Source organism: Oncorhynchus gorbuscha, linkage group LG03, assembly GCF_021184085.1.
Source record: "Oncorhynchus gorbuscha isolate QuinsamMale2020 ecotype Even-year linkage group LG03, OgorEven_v1.0, whole genome shotgun sequence".
Lineage (NCBI taxonomy): Eukaryota > Metazoa > Chordata > Actinopteri > Salmoniformes > Salmonidae > Oncorhynchus > Oncorhynchus gorbuscha.
The window spans coordinates 55,314,249-55,333,243 of record NC_060175.1 but is presented as its reverse complement, the minus strand read 5'-3'; the positions used below and the strand labels follow the sequence as shown (position 1 = coordinate 55,333,243).

Here is an 18,995-nt window from a genome sequence, read left to right as displayed (position 1 = left end):
TCCCAGTTTGATATGCTGCTTTTGTATTAATTTCAATATCAGCTAAAAATAGAACATCATGTTTTGGGGGAGAAAAAATCTCATGGCTAGCTAGTTGGCTACAGCAGGTTCACCATTTCACAATAGCCTGGAATCACTAGTTATTACTTCTAAATAAAATACCTTTTTGGGTGGATTCTTGTTGTTTGGTTTACTTCCTTATATTTGGATATCAATGCAAAATAGACTACTTTGATGAATAGACTATTTGACTATATAGACTACAGGTCAGATCAAGGAACCAAGTGAACACACTACCCCCACACTGTGGAAGGAATGATTCGCCGCATCTTAATTTTCAGGTAGTACAAAGGTATGTGAATGAAGTAGCGTATTACAAGGAGCCACCCTTTTTGCAACACTGCCCTACATGCTCCATACCTTCGGTCTTCGTAGTGTGTGAATTTACCCTAAAAGACTTTTGTATTGTTGGGCCATTTGCCATCTGGCCATGAATAACCCTTTTCCACTCCTATTATTTTTTCAGAGAAGTTGAGGTTTTGAGGCCATGTCATGCAGGTCCTGCAATACAATGACTCACTGTTAGCACCATGCTTGAAAAGCTGTGACAGGAAACCACAGACATCTCAGACAGGAAGAGATCATCTTGACTTTTGGTGATAAGCTCATGAGTGGCTTTTTAGAAAACGTATTATAAATGAATATCCAAACTCGTGAAGGGTTATTCTGACCACCAAGATCACTTTGTAAAAAATGTGACTTTCTCCTTTTTATCACATTTTTGTACATGAGATGAAGGCAAACATGAGGCCGTGGTTAAGTAAAATGTAATCATCATCACTCTTGGTTTGTGAGGTAGGTTAAATTGTGTTGAGAGAATGAATAATATAATTGGAACACAAAATGTAGATGGTAAAGGAAGTGTCATTACCTAGAAAATGGAATGACCCATTCTCATCTCTGTTCTTAAAAAAACATAGGCAATCTGATGAGGAACTCAGTGAAACTCGAGGCTTCCTCTTTTGAAAGTCCCCTACATGAGTTAACAAGATTCAAACACAGATGTGCTTGTTTAACACGGGAAAAGTATTTCAGTTACATGACTGAAACCTTAAGATAAAAATATCACAAATTGAATAGAACCGCATCTTCATTGTTTTGTTTTCTTACATTACTAAGGCCAGGGAATGACTGGCTTGCACTTGATGGACAGTACATTCCTTGGTTGCCAAATGAGTTATGATCAAATATATTGCATATGTGACTCATGCAAAAGAAATCCCATGCATTTGCCTAGGGAGATGTTACATTTAGTGAATATTTTGAAAAAGCTGCATGGTTCTAAGGAATAGGCCTACAGCCTTAGTGCCAACTCAGACAAAGGACTTGACTTTAGCACAAACAGACTATGCATCTAGCAGGCTAAAAGAAACAGGCCTCTCTAACCCAAAGTATGATATTGGCAAACCGGTTGCAGATGTGTTGTAAAGAATGTAAAACATGGAACTACATGACCCTGGCCTGGCTTCAAACTTGGAACATGAATTCGAAGTCATCGTGGTCATGTAAACTTTGAGGCTCACGATGACTTCTATTTCATGTCCGCGTCATCAGGATTAATGCACCCCTGGCCACTGCACTACGGTGCCAGTTTACTGCTTTCAACTGATTAAACTGGATGGCTTTTTATAATCCAGATTTGGGCAGCCATAGCTTTTTCTGCCTTATATTAGAACACTCATCTCTGAGCATCAAACCAAACAGGGATCATTTTCCTCAGCAATGGTTCTACCATTTGAAATATAATTTATTTTGCCAAACGTGACGCAGTCCTTTTGCCACCTTTCACATAGCAAGATATAGGTTAGCTTAGTAATGATTTCTGAACTAGCTGTAGGCTATATGCTTTATTCAGGGTTTATGAAAGCTTCATTAACCTCTTGAAACTAGGGGGCACCTTTTATTTTTGGAAAAATAACATTCCCAAAGTAAACAGCCTATTTCTCAGGACCAGATGCTAGAATATGCATATAATTGACAGCTTAGGATAGAAAACACTCTTAATGTTCCAAAACTGTCAAAATATTGTCTGTGAGTATAACAGCACTGATGTTGCAGGTGAAAACCTGAGGAAAATCCAATCGGGAAGTGCCTCTTATTTTGAAACCATTGTGTTCCTATGCACCCCTATTGGCCATTGAAAGGGATATCAACCAGATTCCCTTTTCTATGTATTCCCTAAGGTGTCTACATCATTTTGACGTAGTTTCACGCCTTTTTGTTGAAGAATGAGCGTAAACGACTCCATTGCGTAAGTGGCCAGCTGAGGGCTCTGAGTGATTCTTGCGTAAAAGACAGAGGTAGTCATTTTTCCTCTCGCTCCTACTGAAAAGCCAATTGTCCCGGTTGATATATTATCGAATAGATATCACGCCCTGGCCTTAGTTATCTTTGTTTTCTTTATTATTTTGGTTAGGTCAGGGTGTGACATGGGGGATTTAGGTGTTTTGTCTGGTCTAGGGTTTTTTGTATGTGTATGGGGCTGTTTCCTTTCTAGGTAGTTTGTATGTCTGTGGTTGCCTAGATTGGTTTTCAATTAGAGGCAGTTGTCTATCGTTGTCTCTGATTGGGAACCATATTTAGGCAGCCATATTCTGTGGGTACTTTGTGGGTGGTTGTCTTCTGTCTGTTTTCGGTTTTCACATTTGTTGTTTTGTAATTTGAAGTGTTCAGTTTGGATTATTATTAAATAAGGTGAACACTAACCATGCTGCGCTTTGGTCCTCTCCTTCAACGGAAGAAAACCATTACAGAACCACCCACCACAACAGGACCAAGCAGCGTGGTAACGGGCAGGAGCAGGAGAGGCAGCGATGTCAGGATTTCTGGACATGGGAGCAGAATCTGGACTATACAACTTGGGAAGAGATAGACAGGTGGGCGGTCGACCCAGGGAGAGTGCCGGAGCCCGCCTGGGATTCGCTGGAGCAGTGCGAGGAGGGTTACAGGAGAATGGAGTTGGAGAAACGAGCACGGCGGCGCGGTAGGAAGCCCGAGAGTCAGCCCCAAAAATGTATTGGGGGGGAGGCACACAGGGAGTATGGAGAAGCCAGGTAGGAGACCTGCGCCAACTTCCTGTGCTTACCGGAGAGCGAGAGGGACCGGGCAGGCACAGTGTTATGCTGTGGAGCGCACGGTGTCTCCAGTGCGGGTGCATAGCCCGGTGCGGTACATACCAGCTCCTCGTATCGGCCAGGCTAGAGTGGGCATCGAGCCAGGTAAGGTTGGGCAGGCTCGGTGCTCAAGAGCTCCAGTGCACCTGCACGCTCCGGTCTATCCAGTGCCACCTACACGCACCAGCCCTCCGGTGGCAGCCCCCCGCACCAGGCTTCCTGTGCGTTTCCAGAGCCCAGTACTCCCTGTTCCTCCTCCCTGCACTCACCCTGAGGTGCGTGTCCTCGGCCCAGTACCACCAGTGCCGGCACCACGCACCAGGCCTACAGAGCGCCTCGCCTGTCCAGAGCTGCTAGAGTCTCCCGCCTGTCCAGAGCTGCTAGAATCTCTCGCCTGCAAGGAGCCGCCAGTCTGCAAGGAGCCGCCAGGGCCGCCAGTCTGCAAGGAGCCGCCAGGGCTGCCAGTCTGCAAGGAGCCGCCAGAGCCGCCAGTCTGCAAGGAGCCAACAGAGCCGCCAGTCAGCCAGGAGCCACCAGAGCCGCCAGTCAGCCAGGAGCCGCCAGTCAGCCAGGAGCCGCTGACATTTTCTGCTGAAATTCATCAAGCGAATTTCTGCTATTCATTCTCTGTGGAGTGCTATAGGGTCAACTCTCCAGTGCCGTTTGACTGGCGACTTCATCCATCCTTTTATTCAGATTGCATTTAAATGAGCCAGTCACACTGTATATGCAATGTATAGGTTCATCCCTTTGCAGATTGCTAAATGAGCCAGTCACACTGTATATGCAATGTATAGGTTCATGGTAGCTAGCTAAGTGCACAGACACAATGCGCGCACACTCTCCACAGAGTCGGCAGAAAACAGATGTTTCTAGTTTTCAGGGATACAATATTTTCAACCTAACTTACGTTTCCTCTGAAAAACAGAAATGGGACTCTGCTCAGGCTCCGTTTCTTCTTTCCATGAAGCAGCTGCCTGCAGCTGACTGCCGAGAGTCAATGCACTGTCTTTACTTTACCTAGCTAGCACAACAGCTAAATAGCTAGTTAACCGTGCTAACCATTTAGCTAACATTAGCTAGCAAAAAATAATTCTATGGGCTGTATTCGATTATGGAGTGTTTTACATTTCTTTGTCATCTTGCTAGCTAGTTATATAGCTGTGGCCATTTAGTATCAACAAGGGCTTTCTACAACAATAGCAACATTAGCGCTGCTAGCTAGCGAACATTGGTTATCTAGACCATAAAGCAACACACATGAACATGCATTGCCAAACAACACTACCCACATTTTCTGGTTTGGAATATTTTAACAATGCGGAGTGGCTGACGACTTCAAGATCTTTGCTGTGTGAACACAAAATAGATTTGACTGCCGACACTCTGTTCAGAGGGGTTAAGTACTCTCTGCATGCAAATGTTTGACAATCCTACCAGTGTGTTGGTGTGTCTGAGCCCTTAAGCATTTTCATTTGTCCTTGTTTAGTGTGAGAACATTGACAAGGTGAGTCAGTATTTTGATTCTGCTCACTCAAATACACTCATCCTAATGATCCTAGATAGGTGGCCATTGTACAATATGTACCAGATTGTGTAGTTGTCCTTGTCTATTTAGTTCTGTGCTTGTCTACTAATGTTCTGTAATTATGTCACATTTTATGTTTTGTGTGGACCCCAGGAAGAGTGTTGCTTGAGCAACAGCTAATGGGGATACTAATAAATATCTAACCAACTGGTTTGTTTACTTATCACCCATCCTCTCTGGTGATGCATTATCTCTGTATCGTATACGACTGGCGTCAGGGCACAGCTGTATCAAACAGACTCTCGCTATTTTCTCTACACTACTCTTACTACATCATTAATCCTCTCTGTAAAAGTGTTTCTGGGGACACTTTAAGGGTAATACTCCAAATTGTCCAAGATACCAGTAATTGAATCTGAAAATGTTTTGTAACAGAGTGGCTTGACCCTGTTGGATCCTCGCAGTGAAGTGGCGGAGAGTCATCGGTTTTCAGCTTTAATGGTACAACAGGGGTGTCACTTTTGGCAGCCCCTGTTCGCAAGGATAATGGCTTTGCTCTAATGCAATGCATGACTTCATTCCATTTCAGTGTCCTGTAAAGTAAACACTGCAGTGGTCTGAGGTGAAGGGGGAGAGCTGGAAACTGTCCTCTGTGGCCAAATAATCTTAAAGAGCGAACTCATAGATTCCAAATGTGTTGGTCTGTTGCTCATTAAGGAAAAATGAAATTTCAGTCTTGGGGGTGTTGTTATCTTACCCTGGCAGTTGCTGTTGTTTGTCACTCTTAAGACACCGCAACAACCTACCAACTAGGCTACCGCTTCCTAGAAATAGGTTTTATTTATTCTCAACAAAGAAAATAAGTGAAAGACAAAACATTACAGATAAACTGGTAAAAACAGTGTGCAAAAGCGCTTATATGAAAAGCACACCACATCTAAGTACAGAAATGTTTTTGTTCAAATCAGCAAAGCAAAGCATATCAATTATAATTGTACATGATATAGTCAGTATACAAGAAAAAACATGTTTGATTATGTGTTCGTGTGCATGTGTGTGAGAGTTAGCCTACATGGAGGGGATTATTTTGTATTTTGGTTCATCAGGCTGACACGCCTTCTTGAAATTGAGGGATGAGGTTTTTTGCATTGCCAAGATATGAATTCCAGAGTATGGTACCTCCTGTATCTGATAGAGAATTGACTATGTGAGGTGTGACAGAGGGAAGGCTAGAGATTATCGCAGTGTCTTGTGTTACAGTTGAAGTCAGAAGTTTACATACACCTTAGCCAAATACATTTAAACTCAGTTTTTCACAATTCCTGGCATTTCATCCAAGTAAAAATTCCCTGTCTTAGTCAAGTTAGGATCCCCACTTTATTTTAAGAATGTGAAATGTCAGAATAATAGTAGAGAGAATGATTTATTTCAGCTTTTATCACATTCCCAGTGGGTCAGAAGTTTACATGCACTCAATTAATATTTGGTAGCATAGCCTTTAAATTGTTTAAACTGGGTCAAACGTTTCAGGTAGCCTTCCACAAGCTTCCCACAATAAGTTGGGTGAATTTTGGCCCATTTCTCATGACCGAGCTGGTGTAACTGAGTCAGGTTTGTAGGCCTCCTTGCTCGCACACGCTTTTTCAGTTCTGCCCACAAATATTCTATAGTATTGAGGTCAGGGCTTGTGATAGCCACTCAAATTCCTTGACTTTGTTGTCCTTAAGCCATTTTGCCACAACTTTGGAAGGTATGCTTGTGGTCATTGTCCATTTGGAAGACCCATTTGCGACCAAGCTTTAACTTCCTGACTGAAGTCTTGAGATGTTGCTTCAATATATCCACATTTTTCCTCCCTCATGTAGCCATCTATTTTGTGATGTGCACCAGTCTCTCCTGCAGCAAAGCACCCACAGAACATGATACTGCCACCCCCGTGCTTCACGGTTAGGATGTTGTTCTTCAGCTTGCAAGCCTCCCCCCTTTCTCCTCCAAAACACAATGATGGTCATTATGGCCAAACAGTTCTATTTTTTCATCAGACCAGAGGACATTTCTCCAAAAAGTACAATCTTTGTCCCCATGTGCAGTTGCAAACCATAGTCTGGCTTTTTTATGGTGGTTTTGGAGCAGTGGCTACTTCCTTGCTGAGCAGCCTTTCAGGTTATGTCAATATAGGACTTGTTTTACTGATACTTTTGCACTGGTTTCCTCCAGCATCTTCACAAGGTCTTTAGCTGTTCTGGGATTGATTTGCAATTTTCACACCAAAGTACATTAATCTCTAGGAGACGGAAACACTTCTTCCTGAGCAATATGATGGCTGCGTGGTCCCATGGTGTTTATGCTTGAGTACTATTGTTTGTACAGATGAACATGGTACCTTGTGGAGGTCTACAAAAAAATCTGAGGTCTTGGCTGATTTCTTTTGATTTTCCCATTATGTCAAGCAAAGAGGCACTGGGTTTGAAGGTATGGCTTGAAATACATCCACAGGTACACCTCCAATTGACTCAAATGATGTCAATTAGCCTATCAGAAGCTTTTTCTAGATTTTTTTCCAAGCTGTTTAAAAGGCACAGTCAACTTAGTGTATGTAAACTTCTGACCCAATGGAATTGTGATACAGTGAATAAGTGAAATAATCTGTCTGTAAACAACTGTTGGAAAAATTACTTGTGTCATGCACAAAGTAGATGTCCTAACCGACTTGCCAAAACTATAGTTTGTTAACAAGACATTTGTGGAGTGGTTGAAAAATGAGTTAATGACTCCAACCTAAGTGTATGTAAACTAACCCAACTTCAACTGTATATAGATGGATTTCAGAATTAGCCTGGAAGGTATGAGTAGTTGTAGGTGCATAATTGGTGTACATTTAATGTTGTAAATAGATAAGATATTTTATTAAATAAGGTACAGTGGAGCCAGGTAATTAGAGAAGGTGGCTAGACTTGCACATTTATTTTGTATAATGTGTCATTTGTGTAGGCTTGGGGTTAAAAGCTGTTTTGTAGCCTCTTGGACTTAGACTTGGCGCTCCAGTACCGCTTGCCATGCGGTAGCAGAGAGAACAGACTGACTAGGGTGGCTGGAGTCTGATAATTTTTAGGGCCTTACTCTGACACCACCTGGTATAGAGGTCCTGGATTGCAGGAAGCTTAGCCACAGTGTTCTACTGGGCCGTACGCACTAGGGCTGGGAAATATGGCCAAAATGTCATTGTATGGTGTTTTTCAAATTTTTACTGTATTTTATGTTTTTCATTTATAAAAGTTCGACATTTGCTTCATGAGAAGTGCATGACCCTAGGGTGGCAAAACATACAGTGGGGAGAACAAGTATTTGATACATTGCCGATTTCGCAGGTTTTCCTACTTACGAAGCATGTAGAGGTCTGTACATTTTTATCATAGGTACACTTCAACTTTGAGAGACGGAATCTAAAACAAAAAAAATCCAGAAAATCACATTGTATGATTTAAAAAAAAAAAGTATTAATTGGTTTGTTTTGATATTTCAAACTGCAGTTCCTGATCACATCTGGTGTAGGTGTACAAAATCAACACGCACGCAATGGCGGATGCATGTGCCCGAGCGGTCTGGTCTGCATACACAACGCTCCCCATTGCAAAATAAATGTACACATACATGTTTTTCAATCATTGCACCCATACCCATCTGCGCTAAAATAGAACTTTGTTCTATTTGTGATGCTTGATAGGCTGCAAGTCCCGCCTTTCCCATCGCATTGGTTTTTAGGAGCATATACCCACGTGCCATCTCCTCATTCGTTTTTAGGAACATATACCCACGTGGGTGATTAAAAGATGAACTGCAGTCCACATTCCATTCGGTAGTGGTAATGCACCTTAAAGTTGGTTGCCAACTGCCATATTAAGTCCAAAAAAGAAGCCTGAAGGCAGAGATTACTAGAAACAAACTAGGTTTACCCTTTTATCTGTGGATTAATTGTTTGAGTAGAGGACCTTGTGCATTTTAGATAAAATAACAACCCAATGTTTATATCCCAGGACAAATTAGCAAGCAACAGCAAGCTTGCTAGCTAAATTGCCATAAATGTTTAATGCTTTTTGACCTGTCCCCAAATTAATGTAGTTGGTTCAGAGTTTGTTTTGATATTTCAACCTGCCTGTCCTGATCGCGTCTGGTGTGGGTAGACTAAAATAAACTTGCGGACACACGCGCGAGCGAGCAGTTTGGTCTGGATGTAGTAAGGTGTTTGGTGCAGCATTTCTACATTTAAAAAATGTGTATGAAAACTAGTAGTGGATTGCAGGCTATCAACTCTGCTGCTATATATTACCAGAGTGTGCGTATGTCTGCCAGTGTTTCATAGCAAATCATGTTACAAAACAGGATGCTCACGAATGGGTTTGGAATTATGGAATATTGACAAGTGGCAGTTGGGATACAAGTGTGCATCGTCTCAATTGTCATTTTGCCCAAAACAGTGGCAGACTCAGTGCGTTACATGGGCAGGAGGTCATAGAACTGAGTACTGGCACATCATATTTTCTACTTAGCCTACTTCTGTTTCTGCATCTGTTAGAGGAATTTAATTCCTATATGTTCGTTAACCAATTCAATTATAACAAAGCAGAACACTGTCTGTTTCTACGAGTTTGTAAGGTTCTTATTTGCATAAAATAGACAAAGATCAGTCTAAAAATTAATCAATAGCATTTATTCCCGAGAGCTCTGGTCATAATACCATGTACATTGGTTTATATACCTCACATTTCGTCATAAATGTCCCTCGTCCTCTGAGATACAATGGCAATATAGTTCACAAGCCTTCTCACATTATCTGCCACCTGTTAAACAATCTACTACAAACCCAAGGTCTCTCCCCTCCCTGGGTGGGGACAGAATGTCCTGTAAGGAACACAGTATTCCAGCCGGTCTGACGACAGCTCCATTCGTTTCTAACAAGGAACAGAAAGTCCTCGTTCTAATTCTTGACTAAAACTACACACCTTATATTCAGTTATGATTATAATAAGATTTATACTTTCATACAGTAACAGTAGTATTCTGTTTAGTGATAATTCTAAGATAAATGTATACATAATTAAGTCATTATGAGTAGGCTACCGGCACCTGTTTCAGTCAAAGTCCAGCACTGGTCAGACTCGAGTGATCACTACATATCAGCAAGTGGCCACTCCATAAAGGGTTCAGGGGCTAAGTGTTCTTTCAACAACATTGGCGATGCGTTTTCTTATGTAAACAAGTCCAAGGCGCTGCGTAATGTGGGCAGGTCTGTTTCACAGTGTTTGTCAGTGCATGACAAATCTCCATAGGTATTACAATCCTGTGTCAGTGGGCATAATCAACATAAAAATCCAACCCCATGTCATCTGTTTTTTGGAATATACTACCTTTATGACCCAAATTATCCTACTTAGACTTTTTAGCTCTGGGATAAATGTTCGACTCGTATCAATGCCACAGGTTGTTTTCAACGAGAGAAGTTGGTTCTTGCACTCAGTTTCCCTTTAAAGCATCTACAGTGGGACAAAAGTATTTAGTCAGCCACCAATTGTGCAAGTTCTCCCACTTAAAAAGATGAGAGGCCTGTAATTTATCATAGGTACACTTCAACTATGACAGACAAAATGAGGAAAGATAATCACATTGTAGGATTTTTAATGAATTTATTTGCAAATTATGGTGGAAAATAAGTATTTGGTCACCTACAAACAAGCAAGATATCTGGCTCTCACAGACCTGTAACTTCTTCTTTAAGAGGCTCCTCTGTCCTCCACTCGTTACCTGTATTAATGGCACCTGTTTGAACTTGTTATCAGTATAAAAAGACACATGTCCACAACCTCAAACAGTCACACTCCAAACTCCACTATGGCCAAGACCAAAGAGCTGTCAAAGAACACCAGAAACAAAATTGTAGACCTGTACCAGGCTGGGAAGACTGAATCTGCAATAGGTAAGCAGCTTGGTTTGAAGAAATCAATTATTAGGAAATGGAAGACATACAAGACCACTGATAATCTCCCTCGATCTGAGGCTCCACGCAAAATCTCACCCTGTGGGGTCAAAATGATCACAAGAACGGTGAGCAAAAATCCCAGAACCACACAGGGGGACCTAGTGAATGACCTGCAGAGAGCTGGGACCAAAGTAACAAAGCCTACCATCAGTAACACACTACGCCGCCAGGGACTCAAATCCTGCAGTGCCAGACGTGTCCCCCTGCTTAAGCCAGTACATGTCCAGGCCAGTCTGAAGCTTGCTAGAGAGCATTTGGATGATCCACAAGAAGATTGGGAGAGTGTGATATGGTCAGATGAAACCAAAACACAACTTTTTGGTAAAAACTTCTTTGGAGGACAAAGAATGCCGAGTTGCATCCAAAGAACACCATACCTACTGTGAAGCATGGGGGTGGAAACATCATGCTTTGGGGCTGTTTTTCTGCAAAAGGACCAGGACGACTGATCCGTGTAAAGGAAAGAATGAATGGGGCCATGTATCGTGAGATTTTGAGTGAAAACCTCCTTCCATCAGCAAGGGCATTGAAGATGAAACGTGGCTGGGTCTTTCAGCATGACAATGATCCCAAACACACTGCCCGGGCAATGAAGAAGTGGCTTCGTAGGAAGTATTTCAAGGTCCTGGAGTGGCCTAGCCAGTCTCCAGATCTCAACCCCATAGAAAATCTTTGGAGGGAGTTGAAAGTCTGTTGCCCAGCAACAGCCCCAAAGCATCACTGCTCTAGAGGAGATCTGCATGGAGGAATGGGCCAAAATACCAGCAACAGTGTGTGAAAACCTTGTGAAGACTTACAGAAAACGTTTGACCTCTGTCATTGCCAACAAAGGGTATATAACAAAGTATTGAGATAGACTTTTGTTATTGACCAAATACTTATTTTCCACCATAATTTGCAAGTAAATCCCACAATGTGATTTTCTTTTCTCATTTTGTCTGTCATAGTTGAATTGTACCTATGATAAATTACAGGCCTCTCATCTTTAAGTGGGAGAACTTGCACAATTGGTGGCTGACTAAATACTTTTTTGCCCCACTGTATATCTAATACATGTTAATGGATGGTATAATATTAGCTACCGTAGCATTACACAAGTATGAGCAAAAAGCACTGCCTCTTCCACCCCTCCTCCGACTACTGCAGTGTCTACTCCCACATTCTGTACTAGCACAGCCACTGGTCCACTGAGATGGTCAGAATATGAAGTCATGCTTTATAAAGCCATTATCGTTAGGGATAGGCCAGTAATGAAAACACTTAATTCCAGTCGCAGTCCTGCAGCTTCCCTAAGCACTACCCACTGGGCACAGACGTCAATTCAACGTCTAGTTTTGCTTTACATTTGGTTGAGTTGTCAACTAGTGTGAATTCAACAAAACATTTCACCATGTCGTTGGATTTTAGGTTAGAAGTTGGGTGACTTTGGGTAACTTTTTTTCAAATCCAATCCATTTTCCACATTGATTCAACCAGTATTTACCCAGTGTGTATCTGCTTCTTTCTTATGTTTTGTACATAAATCGTAACATTACCATCTCCCCATGATAAAAATGAAACAATGTCTGCCACTCTGATATGCTCTGAACACTGATTTATCTGAGCCACACCTGTTTTTTTTGTGTTTTTTTTCTGTCCGTCACCTGAACCAGGAGGGTGCATATACATTTTCTTATAGATGGATGACCTCTCCATACTTTCTCTACCCCCATTCCCCTCAGGACCATCAATGCTGGGAAGAGCATGCTGAATGAGGACCAGGCGTCCTGTGAGCTGCTCTACGTGAAGAAGCTGAGCAACAAAAAACAGCGTAACTCCACACTGCTGGACGACAATGGGGTGAGACTACTGGAATCAGTTCTAGTCATTATATAAATAGAACACTGGTAAGGCTCATTGACTGGGTCTACAGCACTACAATAGGAGAGAGGGTAAAGCATACCAGCCTGGTCTGATAGACTGTAAATCCAGGACATCCAAATTGGTATGATAAGTTACATTTGGTACGGTTAAATAAGACCGATATGTACTTAATGCAAAAATGAAAGTTGGGTGGATGGCATAATGCAAATGTCTAGCAACCCAAAGGTTTCGAGTTAGAATCAAATAACGGAAACTTTAGCATTTTAGCTAATTAGCAACTTGCAACTACTTAGCATGTTAGCTAACCCTAACATTCCCACTAACCCTAACCCTTTTCACGAGTGAATTCCAAATATCTCTAACGATTGCCAAAGTGTGAGATTTTTTTTAATGTGTGTGATGTCAGAATATACTCACTGTTCCATGTGATTGTTACACAACAGGACAGTTAACGCATGCTGCCATCAAACCAAAGCATGCTGTCTGCAAATGATCTATAGGCTGTGTTTCAAATTGCCATTTCAAATGATTTTCTAAGTTTGAATTGAGGTGTGCTCCCCTCCTCATTAATTCACATAGAAGTAGCCTATTTCACTGTTGACAACAATTTAAAGTTTCAGGCATCACTGAGCCGGACAAACCTCTCTCTTCGGCGAGAGATCAAGTACCCAGACATTTGCACATCTCCAGTCAGAACAGAATGATGTATATTTCCCTGGCACATTTTCCAGCTGGCGCCCGCATTGCCTTCATTGTTGTTTTCCTTACTAATAGTAACTTTGGCCATGTGTGTTCCAGTCAAATGAAGTGCATTATTATGTTATCATTATAGTTTCTGTATATCGTGTTGTTTCTACTGTAGCACACCATATGTATGTATGGGGCATAATGCATTTACTGTTTTATTCACGTGACAAATCATGCTTTCCAATTATTGCATAGATTAATGGACACATGGATGTGTATAAAATACTTTTTTGAAGTTTGTACTGATTATGATGAGCTAATGCTAAGCTGCCAGTTAAGTGTGGGGCCATGTTTGTTGACATCATACAATGCATTCTGTTGGTCACGTAAATGCCTGTCAGACCAAAGATGTTAGAATAAAATGAGGTGAAGGGATGTTACACTCGTCTCTCGAGTAAACTTCCGGAAGTGAATGATGGTAGATTACACACCACCTTCAACATGCCCACTGCAAGCAGACCAAACTCATCTTGTAACCGCTGATCTTTGCTTAGCACACACAAAACAAATGGCAGCACCATAAACTACCCATCGTCTGATTACTTTAGATTCTTAGAAAGTGTTTACGCAATTATTTCATTCACTGGTGAGCTCACCCTTGATGTGGTGAATTGTAAATAGTAATTGTTTTAGCTAATTCAGATTATGGGTTCTGTCAGCCGAGAGTTAGCTAAATATGACCGATTGTGTTAGGTCACTATATCCTCAGTTAGCGCTATGACTTATGTAGCCTACATTTTCTGGGTTGAATGAGATTTGTGCTATGCTGTCGCCATTTCTGTGAATATCTGTCAGAGGGTGGGTGTAGCTGGAGCATAGAAGTCAGGCGTAGGAGATCAGAGATGAGTGGACAAAGCACTTTACTCAGACAATATAAAAACAGGACACAACCGCGTCACAAAAACAAATGCCCAAAGAACAAGTGAGGCAGCACAAAGTACACACAACCAGGTACAAAGTACCGGCTGTCACAAAGCACGGGTACAAAACAAACCGCGGTGTACACCAGCCGGAAGCGTACCAACCTGACAAACAATTCACACACAGACATGGAGGGAACAGAGGGGTAAATACATGACAAGTACTGAGGGAATGAAAACCAGGTGTGTGGGAAAACAAGACAAAAGAAATGGAAAATGAAAGGTGGATCGGCAATGGCTAGAAGACCGGTGACGTCGACCGAACAAGGGCGAACAAGGAGAGGAACCGACTTTGGCGGAAGTCATGACAGTACCCCCCCCCCGGCAGTTCGCAGACACCAGCCTTAGGGATGACCCGGAAGGCGAGGTGCAGGGCGATCCGGACGGAGACGGTGGAACCTCCGCAGCATAGAAGCGTACAACACGTCCTCCACCGGAACCCAGCAGCTCTCCTCCAGTCCGTACCCTTCCCACTCCACGAGGTACTGAAGACCCCTCGCCCGACGCCTCGAATCCAGTGTGGAGCGAATGGAATAAGCCGGGGGCCCCGGCCCAATAGATCAGCTGTTCACGGCTAGTGATAAATTGATTACATCATTTTTACCATTATTAAAGTGGCTGGAGTTGAGTCAGTATGTTGGCAGCAGCCACTCAATGTTACTGATGGCTGTTTAACAATCTGATGGTCTTGAGATGGAAGCGGTCCCTGCTTTGATGCACCTGTACTGACCTCGCCTTCTGGATGATAGCGGGGTGAACAGGCAGTGGCTCGGGTGATTGTTGTCAGAATAATACGAAATGCTCTGAGACCAGGTTGAGAATAGGCACATCCTGGTCCAATGTTTGTTTTGTTATGGTCTACTGCCCTCATTGTTAAGATGGGACCTTTGGTGACACGCTGCACTGTAGTAAGGTTTTCACAGGTCTCGCTCTCTCTAATAAAACCATCTCTGTTTAAATGTCTCCAGACATCACTGGCTAGCTGGGGATTCATTTTTTTCTCCTGACAAAGAAAAGACAATTTGATTAAGACATTGACCATTGTGTGCCGCTATATTTAGAAACAGCTTTCCATGGGTCTGTAGAGCAGCTACCGCCCCTAGCACACAAATCCAAAACCCTACTCACTCAGAGATTGCCCCATAATCTCTCAATTGTATTTACACAGCAGTCTATAGTATACAATATTGTACTGGGTCTGTGTTGTGTCCGGTCAATCCCTCCAGTCCTTCTGGTGGCCTCGCAACCCCCTCCCCTCCTGTATTCTCCATGTTTACCCTCTGTCCCTCCTGTTAATTAAATTACATCATCTCTTCCGTGCCCCTCCTCCACTCTAGTCTAGTAAGAGGTCAACAGATGCCCCCATACTGCTATCCATTCTGTGGATTGGGCTCTTAAAGTAGACATGCTGTAACCGTCTGGGACACTATTACTATACTAAACACATTTACTTCTTGGCATAGATGTAAAGGAAGACCGCATAGGTGAGAAGTAAGATTCACCCGATAGGTGGACATCTTATTAGTGGGATTTACTGCCACGATGAAATCCAAGTGGAATATTTTTAATCCAACACAGTAACTGCTGTCATTGAGCACATATTTACAGTGATAGTGTCATCGAGTAAGACATGTTATTGCTGATTTTAGAATGTAAATCGTTTTGGGGCAAACTCGAAAACAATTGTTGCAATGCATTCCAGCAAAGCCACTACGCAACACGACACTAAACAATAAATGAATTGCACTGTAACGGTGACAAATGGTGCCAACAAACTGTTAGGTCTGACTTTTTTAAACAAATGTGGTTTCTACTGATAACTGAGATGTACAAACTATGGCATAAGGGGACGATGACCAAATAAGAGGCGATCCGTGATTTTGATTAAGACATTAATGAGCGAGCTAGAACGGATCGTAGTCAATATAACTATTTGTTCAGCACTTTTGAAATGGGCCTTTCTTACAGTCAGAACCGTAGGATAAATAAAGGAGGCATATAAGCAGACAATGAAAGCTCTTACAATATTCGATGATTACATTTCTCTAAAACAGGCTATAAGCTACATGTGCACCACCAAACCAGAACAGTAGGCTAAGTTAATAGGGGGAAAGGGACCAAATTATTAGGACGAGACTAATGGGCTACTAACAGCTTACTACACAACATAGTATTACTTTCTTAGCAACAGTATACATATCTCCTGAAACATTACATTATTTATGCAGCAAGACATTTTTGGACCTTGCTGTGCTCACTTAAACAGGAAGGTGGCGTGGCGGTACTTCTTGTGGGCAAATTTGACCATCAAACTTAAATCACAGTTTGGCATCCTCAGGATTTATGGTGCTTTCAAGACAACAGGGAACTCTGGGGAAAGAAGAAAAAAGTTGAATCATGACGTCAGTGATCTTCAGGTCAGAGCTCTAGAAAGTGGCCTGAGCTCCTGACTTGGAATTCCGAGTTGGTTGACCATTCAAAACATGTTTTCCCAGTCAGAGCACATTTTTTTCTGCATTCTCACAGAAGTCAGAGTTCTGAGTTTCCAATTGTTAAGAAAGTGGCAGAAGTCATGCTGGATTGACAACACGGCCAATGTATTCAACATTTTCTGGCCCATGGTGTGTTGTGCATGTTTATCCTTTTAAGCTTAGACAAAAAGAGACCCTTAAACCCAGCCTTGGACCTCAGACCCACTCCGCTGAATAGCAGGCTATTGATTGCTTTGCAGCGCTTGCAGTTAGCCACTGAATCCTTCCAAACCACTCATTGTTGAATTTGCAATTTCCAACTTGTTGTGTAATGTTTACGTCCAATGGCCATTGAGCACCGATACGTTATCTCTATCATTTATCTTCATGTGACAAGGTTTGAAAAGGATTTGCCAATAGATTGTCATCTTGATTAATGATGATGACTGCTTGTCGAGCTTGTTAGCTACGATTTTGAAAGTATGATGCGGACATGATCCGTCCAATCAAAGCTAAGATATAACGTTATTTGACGTACTTTTCTGGCCACCTGGCCAAACTGCTCAATCAGGGGAGAAGGGCCTTGGTCATTGAGGTGACCAAGAACCCGTTGGTCAATCTGACAGAGCTCCAGAGTTCCTCTGTAGAGATGGGAGAACCTTCCAGAAGGACAACCATCTCTGCAGCATTCCACCAATCAGTCCTTTATGGTAGAGTGGCCAGACAGAAGCCAATCCTCAGTAAAGCACATGACAGCCCACTTGGAGTTCACCAAAAGGCACCTAAAGGACTCTAAGACCATGAGAAACAAGATTCTCTGGTCTGATGAAACTAATATTGGCCTGAATGCCAAGCATCACATCTGGAGGAAACCTAGCATCATCCCTACGGTGAAGCATGGTGATGGCAGCATCATGTTGTGAGAATGTTATTCATCGGCAGGGTCTGGGAGACTAGTCAGGATCGAGGGAAAGATGAACAGAGCAAAGTACAGAGATCCTTGATGAAAACATGCTCCAGAGCGCTCAGGACCTCAGATTGGGGGTGAATGTTCACCTTCCAACAGGACAACAACCTTAAGCACACAGCCAAGACAACGCAGAAGTGGCTTCTTGACAAGTCTCTTAATGTCCTTGAGTGGCCCAGCCAGAGCCCGTTCTAGAACCCGATCAAACATCTCTGGAGAGACCTGAAAATAGCTGTGCAGCAATGCTCCCCATCCAACCTGACAGAGCTTGAAAGGATCAGCAGAGAAGAATGGGAGAAACTCCCCAAATACAGGTGTGTCAGCTTGTAGCGTCATACCCAAGAAGATGCAAGGCTGTAATCGCTGCCAAAGGTGCTTCAACAAAGTACTCATTAAAGGATCTGAATACTTATGTAATAGTGATATTTCTGATTTTTCCTAAAAATCTGTTTTTGCTTTGTCATTATCGGGTATTATATGTAGATTGAGGGGAAAAAACTGTAATCAATTTTAGAATAAGGCAATGAAATAACACATGGAATCATGTAGTATCCCAAAAAGTTTTCAAAAAACAAAATATTTTAGATTCTTCAAAATAGCCACCTTTTGCCTTTAACAGCTTTTCACACTCTTGGCACTCTCTCAACCAGCTTCGTGAATGCTTTCCCAACAGTCTTGAAGGAGTTCCCACATATGCTGAGCATTTGTTGGCTGCTTTTCCTTCACTCTGCGGTCCAACTCATCCCAAACCATCTCAAAGTCGGGTGATTGTGGAGGCCAGGTCATCTGATGCAGCACGCAATCACTCTCCTTGGTCAAATAGCCCTTACACAGCCTGGAGGTGTGTTGGGTCATTGTCCTGTTGAAAAACAAATGATAGTCCCACTAAGCCCAAACCAGATGGGATTGTGTATTGCTGCAGAATGCTGTGGTAGCCATGCTGGTTAAGTGTGCCTTGAATTCTAAATAAACAGACAGTGTCACCAGCAAAGCACCCCCACACCATCACACCTCATCCTCCATGCATCACGGTGGGATCCACACATGCAGAGATCATCCATTCACCTACCACTCATCTCACGAAGACATGGCGGTTGGAACCAAAAATCTTAAATTTGGACTCATCAGACCAAAGGACAGATTTCCACCAGTCTAATGTCCACTGCTTGTGTTTCTTGGCCCAAGCAAGTCTCATCTTCTTATTGGTGTCTTTTAGTAGTGGTTTCTTTGCAGAAATGTGACCATGAAGACCTGATTCACGCAGTCTCCTCTGAACAGTTGATGTTGAGATG

The 18,995-nt window shown here is 42.5% G+C and overlaps 1 protein-coding gene across 1 annotated transcript in view; it reads left to right on the top strand.

Annotated features, from left to right (window-relative positions):
• Nucleotides 1–18,995, top strand: part of ppm1j (protein phosphatase, Mg2+/Mn2+ dependent, 1J) — a 59,195-nt gene that overhangs the window by 23,749 nt on the left and 16,451 nt on the right. The window contains exon 2 of the mRNA XM_046336298.1: nt 12,457–12,574. Within this exon, the coding sequence (XP_046192254.1) occupies nt 12,457–12,574 (118 nt within the window). The remainder of the gene's footprint in view (nt 1–12,456; nt 12,575–18,995) is intronic.